Genomic DNA, 8828 nt, shown 5'->3' with positions numbered 1-8828 from the left:
AAAAAAAAAAAAAAAAAGGGTTCTATTGATCTGCACTTCTATCCAGAGTGCTTCCATTGCACTTACATAAAAAAGCTGGGTTTGCAGCCATAAAAACGAATGAGTTCACGTCCTTTGCAGGGACATGGATGAAGCTGGAAACTATCGTTCTCAGCAAACTAACACAGGAACAGAAAACCAAACACCGCATGTTTTCACTCATAAGTGGGAGCTGAACAATGAGAACACATGGAAATAGGGCGGGGAACATCACACACCAGGGCCTGTTGGAGTGTGGGGGGCTAGGGAAGGGAGAGCATTAGGACAAATACCTAATGCATGCGGGGCTTAAAACCCAGACAACAGGTTGATAGTTTGCAGCAAACCATCACAGCACATGTATACCTATGTAACAAACCTGCACACTCTGCACATGTATCCCAGAACTGAAAGTAAAATTTAAAAAAAGAGAGAAAAAAATAATTACAATCAATCATATAGTATGTTAGAAAGTAATAATAATAATTTAAAAAGCTGGTTTGAGATCCATAGTTAAAAAATAATGAACTCAGGCCAGGTGCCGTGGCTCATGCCTGTAATCCAGTGCTTTGGGAAGCTGAGGCTAGAAGATCTCTTGAGGCCAGGAGTTTGAGACCAGGCTGGGCAACACAGCAAGACCCTGTCTCTACAAAAAATTTAAAAAGTAGCTGGATGTAGAGGTACATACCTGTAATTCTAACTACTCAGAAGGCTGAGGTGGGAGGATCACTCCAGCCCCAGGAGTTTGAGATTACAGTGAGGTATGATCGTGCCATTGCACTATTGCCTGCATGACAGAGTAAGACCCCATTTCATTAAAAAAACAAAAAACTCAAAAGGTGCTCTTACCGAAATGATTTCAGATTCTTCTGTAACATCAGACATTGCCATGTCACGACGATAGCCCCAGGAAAACTTGTCAATGCTGGTGCACATCTCCCACTTGTGATCTGGCAAGCTCTGTGGCTTGAATTTATCTTCACAGTTATAGTATCCTCCATGGTGACAGGAACAGTTCTGACCCCATCGGTCATTTACTACCACCTCATCCTAAGAAGGGAAAGAATACTTGGTCATGAGGAGTAAAACCACTTGACTTCTTTATGTAATGCACTTTGGTAAGGCTCTATTTGAAAGCAAGAAAGTTAGTCTAGAGCAGTGATTCTCAACTGGGGGCAATTTCGCTCTGGAGGGGACATTTCGTAAAGTCTAGAGACATTTTTGACTGTCATAACTGGGGTGGTACGCCATCTAGTGGGTAGAGACCAGGGATGCTATTAAACATCCTGCAATGCACAGGATAGCCCCCACAGCAAACAAATATTCAGCCCTAAATGTCAACAGTACTGAGGCAGAGAAACCCTGCTGCAGAGATACATGTCAGGGCTGGGAGAGCCTGCTTTAAAGATCATCTGGTAAACCACTTATTCTATAAGAAGAGAAATAGACAGGAGACGACCTGCCTGGGACCACGCCCCTAGGCAGTTTTAAAAGCTGGAACTACAAATCAGGTATCTGAACCCATGGCAGGCTATTTTTCAACTATATAATCCCAACCTTACCTAGGTAAAGGAAGGAAAGCCAATCCCACTCAAAAAATAAAATAAGCAAATTCTTTTCTTCCTTCAAGGTTTAGCTGAAGAATGACAAATCATACATGGAATATCTTAATGTAAATGTTAAATATGGTAGCATATTTTATAACAGGATGGCCAATACAAGATAAATTTGGGAGGCCGAGGCAGGCAGATCATGAGGTCAGGAGATCGAGACCATCCTGGCTAACACGGTGAAACCCCGTTTCTACTAAAAATACAAAAAATTAGCTGGGCATGGTAGCACGTGCCTTTAGTCCCAGCTACTCGGGAGGCTGAGGCAGGAGAATCGCTGGAACCCAGGAGGCGGAGGTTGCAGTGAGCCGAGATTGTGCCACTGCACTCCAGCCTGGGCGAGAGAGCAAGACTCCATCTCAAAACAAAACAAAACAAAACAAATGAAACCTGAAACCATGTTCAACTCATCATGGCAAAAGGAGATTAAATAAAAGTTTTAAATTCCCATTTCTTGCCTGTTTTAGAGTCATTCGCATTGGTATGGAAGTTTCTCCTATGGAAGCTAGTTAAGTGCCAAAGAGAAATAGAAGAATAGTCATTATTTGTAACTGGTTCAATCCAATGTCTGGACATCATGGGGTCACAGAATTGAAAAGGACAACTCAAGATCAATTCAAGAACAGGCATGTAAAAGTCATTTCAGAGAAAAATGGGGTATTAACAATCCTAATTCTTCATTCATCACCTACCCATCCATTTATTCAATAGGTATTTACTCAACAACTACCATGAGGCTCACACTGTGGGCAGATTATTGGGTCTCCAGGGTGAATAAAACAGAGGTCTTGCCCTCAACTATCCAGCAGAGACTAGCAGAGGAGAAATATGTGGACAATTACAATATGACATCATATCAGAGTTTATTGCCTGGTTACAAGATTATTGAGGGCTTTGAGGTTCATAGCTGGCTCCACGACCTAGTAGTCAAGGGGTATTAGGCAGGTAACTTTACCTTTTAAGTCTAGTTACCTTATCTATAAAAACAAACAAAACCAACCAACCAAACAAAATCCAAAAGCAAATATCACCCACTTCACAGGGGTTTGAGAGGGAGAGATAAAAGTGACAGTGTACCCAGCCTCTGGCACAGAGTGAGTAAAGGTGTCTCCTCGCCACACCTCCCCTTTCTCAGAGTCCTCAGGTGATATGAATGCTCCCTGTATACTCAGCCCGTCAAGGACAGACACAGCCATGCATTCCTTCATCCCACAGAAGCTAATGCAGTACCCTCCACTTTGGCATTCGAGCCAGTTGTCTATGGATTGTGGAGACCTCAGGACATACTTCTACTGTCATACTGGTCAGCCTATAATGTATTTCATTTGTATGTCTGTCTTTCTCTTCAGACTGTAATTCTCTAAAGGCAGAAACCATTCATTCAGCATTTCCAGGGCTTAGCATGCGGCATGCTACAGCACCGGTTCTCAATAAATCCTGGTAGAAATGAAGGAGAATCTACAGTCCCCATATGTCTGCAAAGCTAGTGTGAAGATGGGTTGAGACACAGCCACACAGAAGGTCTTGGTTGCTGAGGAATTATCGTTTAAGAGAGGCCGGGGGGGAGCGGTGGCTCATGCCTATAATCCCAGCACTTTGGGAGGCTGAGGCGGGTGGTTTACAAGGTCAAGAGTTCAAGACCAGTCTGGCCAACATGGTGCAACCCCATCTCTACTAAAAATACAAAAAATTAGCCAGGTGTGGTGGTGTGCGCCTGTAATCCCAGCTATTCGGGAGGCTGAGGCAGGAGAATCGTGTGAACCCAGGAGGCGGAGGTTGCAGTGAGCCGAGATCATGCCATTGTACTCACTCCAGCCTGAGCAACAGTGTGAGACTCCATCTCAAAAAAAAAAAGAGGCCAAAAAGGCCCAGGCTGTCTAGCTAGTCATGCTTTTTTTTTTTTTCTTTTTTCTTTTTTTCGGTGTGAGAAGGAGTCTCGCTCTGGTCACCGGCCTGCGATGCCTGTGGCCGGATCTCAGCTTCACTGCAAGCTCCGCTCCGCGCGGTTACCACCATTCTCCTGCTCAGCCTCCTGAGTAGTTGGCGACTACAGGCGCTGCCACCTCGCCGTCCGGCAAGTTTTTTTTGTATTTTTAGTAGAGACGGCGGATTCAACGCGTTAGCCAGTATGGTCATCGATCTCCGACCTCGTGATCCGCCCATCCGGCGCCTCCCAAAAGTGCTGGTATACATGCCTTGAGCCACCGCGCCGGCCTTGCTACCTTGCAGTCTTTTCACAATGGCACTGGGGTTGATATTTTCTTCCCTTTTCCAATCCTGCATCTTTGGCTAATCGTTTTTCCTTCTGTGATACTCCTTAAGCACAAACACTAGACTGTAACTTCACATAGCAAGCGACCTGGCTCCAGGGGTATACACCCTGAATATATACATAGACGCCATTTCAGAGACAAATGGGGTATTAACAATCTGAATTATTGGTTCAACACCCACCTACTTATCCTATTTATTCAGCAACTACCATGAGGCTCACACTGTGGCAGACACTGGGTTTCCAAGGTGAATAAAACAGAGTTCTTGCCCTCAACAATCCAGCAGAGAGTAGCAGAGACAGATATGCAGACAATTACGATATGACATCACATCAGAGTTCATTACCCAGGGATGTACCACACATCTGGGAGGTCATAAACATTCATCAAGTTCCAGAACACCACTATTTTTTTTTTTTGAGACGGAGATTCGCTCTGTCACCCAGGCTGGAGTGCAGTGGCACGATCTCTGCTCACTGCAACCTCCACCTCCTGGGTTCAAGCAATTCTCTGCCTCAGCCTCCTGAGTAGCTGGGATTACAGGCGCCCACCACCACGCCTGACTAATTTTTGTGTTTTCAGTAGAGACGGGGTTTCACCATGTTGGCCAGGCTGGTCTTGAACTCCTGACCTCGTGATCCACCAGCCTCGGCCTCCCAAAGTGCTGGGATTACAGAGGTGAGCCACCACTCCCGGCCTCGGAAAACCACTCTTAATCTGTCTCTGTGCATCATATAGAATCTGTTTTTTTCTTTCTTCCCATTTTCTGAGCTTAGTAATAGAGACCCAGTAAGACCCTTAGACATTTATGAACTACCAAGGTACCTCAATACAAACTGGATTTACACTTAAGATTTTTCTTTTAAATCCACAACAAATCTAGAACATGTACAATTTTGAAATTTGCTATAGTGAAGAGTGGGGTTTCCGCTACTTTGCAAGTACACTAAAATACAAACTGTAAATGGGCAGCCATTATGCACTGCCTAATAGTGTTGATTATAGGGAAGGGTACTGGGTAGGCCACATTCCCCCAAGGATTTGCATATAAGGGAAGTGAGTGTGCCCCCTGAGAGTTAAACTATAAAATCAACACAGAGTAGGTGGGATTGCAGACATCTGCATTTTATTCCTACTATTTAATTTTGTAGGTTTTGCATATATATTTTCTTTATTTTTTTGGCGACAGGGTTTCGCTCAGTCACCCAGGCTGGAGTACAATGGCACGATCTAGGTTCATTATAGCTTTGACCTCTTGGGCTCAAGCGATCCTCCCACGTCAGTCTCCTGAGTAGCTGGGACTACACATCCGTGCCACCACACCCAGTTAATTTTGTTTTTTTATAGAGACGAGGTCTCACTATATTGCCCAGGCTGGTCTTGAACTCCTGGGCTCAAATCATCTGCTTGCTTTGGCCTCCCAAAGTGCTGGGATTACAGGCATGAGCTGCTGCGCTTGGCCTTTATGTCTTTTATGTTATATGTTTTCTTTATATTTTATTATACATTTTAATATATTTTTGGTGATTTTCTCATTTATAACATTTGCTTAATAGAGTTTATTTTCTCTGTAGTGGTCTGGGAATTGTAATGACTATTTTTGGTCTACTATGTAAATTTACCATTGTTTAAACCTATAATGTCAAAGTTAAGAACTAAAGGAGAATGCCGGGCATGGTATCTCATGCCTGTAATCCCAGCACTTTGGGAGGCCAAGGCGAGTGGATCACCAGAGGTCAGGGGCTCGAGAACAGCCTGGCCAACATGGTGAAACCCTGTCTCTACTAAAAACACAAAACTCAGCTGGACAGGGTGGCAGGCGCTTGTAATCTCAAGCTACTCAGAGGGTTGAGGCAGAAGAATCACTTGAACCTGGGAGGCAGAGGTTGCAGTGAGCGGAGATCACGCCACTGCACTCCAACCTGTGTGACAGAGTAAGACGCAGTCTCAATTAAAAAAAAAAAAAAAAAAGAACTAAAGGAGAAGAAAGCTTATACTCTAAGGGAGCCAGGGAAGATTAAAGGAGAAACCTTTAACATCCATTAAGTGCCCCAATCCCTACTGACCCCATGTTGATATTCCTGTTTATTATTGCTCCTGCTGCGGTTGTCTACTCCAGAGTTTGGCTCCTTGTACTTTCTTTCTTCACAGGAGATAAATAAGAAAAAAGTCATATAATCACATACCTTGACGGGGCTATCATTGTAGAGCCAGGAAAGAAAATTTGTGGAGTTCCAGTAAGTATCAGGACATTCCCACTCCCCATCAGACCAGATCAGATCAGGTTTATATCTGGAAGACATGTGATCAGGACAGAGCTTATTATTTATATTCACAGTAAAATCTTACGGACTCTTTTTTTTTTTTTAGAGATGGGATCTTGCTATGTTGCCCAGGCTTGAGTCCTGCAGCTATCAACAGGTACGATCATAGTGCACTATAGCCCAGATTCCTGGGCTCAAGTGATTCTCCTGCCTCAGCCTCCTGAGTAGCTGGGACTACAGGTGCACACCACTGCACTTGACTCGTGGACTGATTTTTGCAATAAATATTTTAAAATTAATTTTCCTCCATTTTGAAAGTATGTGGCATAAAAATTATCACAGTGCAGAGGATGTAGAAAACTGAAAAGATTTGCTCATAAAACCACTGTTTAAAACAAACACAGCATTTTGGTATATTTCCTCCTGATCTTTTCCTTTCTTCCTTTTTTTTTGAGACAGTGTCTTGCTTTGTCCCCCAGGCTGGAGTGCAGTGCTGTGATCTCCGCTCGCTGCAACCTTCACCTGCTGGGTTCAAGTGATTCTAGTGCTTCAGCTACCCAAGTAGCTGGGATTACAGGTGTGCACCACCATGCGTGGCTAATTTTTGTATTTTCAGTACAGACAGTGTTTTGCCATCTTGGCCGGGCTGGCTTTGAACTCTTGGCATCAAGTGATCCACCTGCCTCGGCTTCTCAAAGTGCTGGGATTTCAGGCACGAGCCAGTGTGCCTGCTCTCATCTTTTTCTTTGCGCCTTTTGGGAAATGGAGGTGTAATCAGCATACAAACAGCTTGGTTTCCTTTCAGCAACGAATTCCAGTTAAGAATGGTGTTTCACCATCCTGGCTAACACGGTGAAACCCCGTCTCTACTAAAAATACAAAAAAAAAAACTAGCCGGGCGACCTGGCGGGCGCCTGTAGTCCCAGCTACTCGGGAGGCTGAGGCAGGAGAATGGCATGAACCCGGGAGGCGGAGCTTGCAGTGAGCTGAGATCCGGCCACTGCACTCCAGCCTGGGCGACAGAGCAAGACTCCGTCTCAAAAAAAAAAAAAAAAAAAAAAAAAAAAAAGAATGGTGTTTCAAGGAAGCAAAGGAAACAAAATGGTGCTTCAGGACTATAAGACTAAGATTTGCTTTGAAGATGTTTTAAGAGTTTGAACTATTTGTAAAATGCGTTTTTGTGGATAATTACCAAAGTCTGTACTACAAAGGATTTATGGAATCCATTGGAGCCCCATTTGTACTTTAGCATATTATTACTCTGAGCCCTATAAGGCATGTATATTGTGTGTGTATGTATAGAGATGCATATGTGTATACCTATATGGTAAGCATTCTTATTCTCATTTGAGCAGCAAGAACTTGATGCTCAGCAGGGCAATTTGTTTTAGGTGACAAGGCTTGTAAGTAACAGGAGCTGGAACTCAAATACAAATCTGCCTGATGCCAAACTGTCCACTGTACTCCATAATTAGCAGGTAAACTCTAGGAAGATCACTAAGTGGCAAGATATAACACAGATGGTCTGTGATTTACTCTGTATAAGAAATTGTACTAGGCAATTTAAACTCATTACCTCATTAGTTCTCATGATTCTATGATATATTATTATCTCCATTTCACAGATAGAGAAACCAAGATCGTGAAAGATAAGCAGTTTGTTCAAGGCAACACAGCCAAGTATGAAAAAAGAATGGGGATTTCAGATTCAGTAATGTCTAAATCCATGCCTCTGATGGTCTCTTACAACTGTTACTATTTTCTTAAGAGAAGTCATCTGTATAGAATCTGAATACAAGGTAATTTTTCTTTTCTTTTTTTTTGAGACAAAGTTTTCCTCTGTAGCCCAGGCTGAAGTAAAGTAGCACTATCTTGGCTCACTGCAACTGCCTTCCAGGTTCTAGAGATTCTCCTGCCTCAGCCTCCCGAGTAGCTGGGACTACAGGAATGCACCAGCACACCCGGCCAAATTTTGTATTTTTAGTAGAGGTGAGGTTTCACCTGGCTGGCCAGGCTGGTCTCGAACGCCTGACTTCTAGTGATCCACCTGCCTCGGCCTCCCAAAATGTTCAGATTACAGGCGTGAGGCACTGCGCCTGGCTAAAGGTGATTTTCCTTTGCTCTAAAGTGAGGGTTCAGGCAGCTGCCTCTGAAGCTTTAAGGGTCTGCCGTCCTCTATGAGTCCCCAGGCTCGAGAAAGGCAAATGGATGTAAAACACAGTGAAGTCTAGTGACAAATCCCTAAGTGAAAGTGATCATTTAAAGAATAATGGTAATAATAACAACACCCTTTGTACCAGGCACCGTGACAGACACATTTCACATACTATTCTGAGCCTTACAAAGAAGGCATTATTATCCCCACTTTTCAGAGTGAGAATCAAGCTCAGGAGAGTGTTCTATTTAAGGCGTGTAACAGAAGCCAGGATTCAAACACAAATCTGCCTGATGCCAAACCACCGCCTTCTCCAGGGTCCTGACACAGGGAAAATGGCATGTAAGAAGGGAACTAAAATTTTGACTTTCTACCATCCTGGGTTTTGTGTGACTGTTTCAATGTATAAGGCAATATGACCACATGACCGAAGTTCTGAAAAGCAGGAGGAAAGAACGTATTTTGTCTTAATACAACCACCACTTTTTTTTTTTTTTTTTTTTTTTTT

At 43.5% G+C, this 8828-nt stretch overlaps 1 protein-coding gene across 1 annotated transcript in view; it reads right to left on the bottom strand.

Annotated features, from left to right (window-relative positions):
• FUCA1 (alpha-L-fucosidase 1) overlaps window positions 1–8828 on the bottom strand; it is a 24422-nt gene that overhangs the window by 5188 nt on the left and 10406 nt on the right. The window contains exons 4-5 of the mRNA XM_017886504.1: window positions 6088–6193; window positions 868–1068 (exon numbers count right to left, since the gene is read on the bottom strand). Coding sequence (XP_017741993.1) covers window positions 868–1068; window positions 6088–6193 — 307 coding nt within the window. The remainder of the gene's footprint in view (window positions 1–867; window positions 1069–6087; window positions 6194–8828) is intronic.

This window comes from Rhinopithecus bieti, unplaced genomic scaffold, assembly GCF_001698545.2.
Source record: "Rhinopithecus bieti isolate Rb0 unplaced genomic scaffold, ASM169854v2 scaffold_14826, whole genome shotgun sequence".
NCBI lineage: Eukaryota > Metazoa > Chordata > Mammalia > Primates > Cercopithecidae > Rhinopithecus > Rhinopithecus bieti.
The sequence above is the reverse complement of the archived record's forward strand: the minus strand, read 5'-3'. Positions and strand labels throughout refer to the sequence as shown.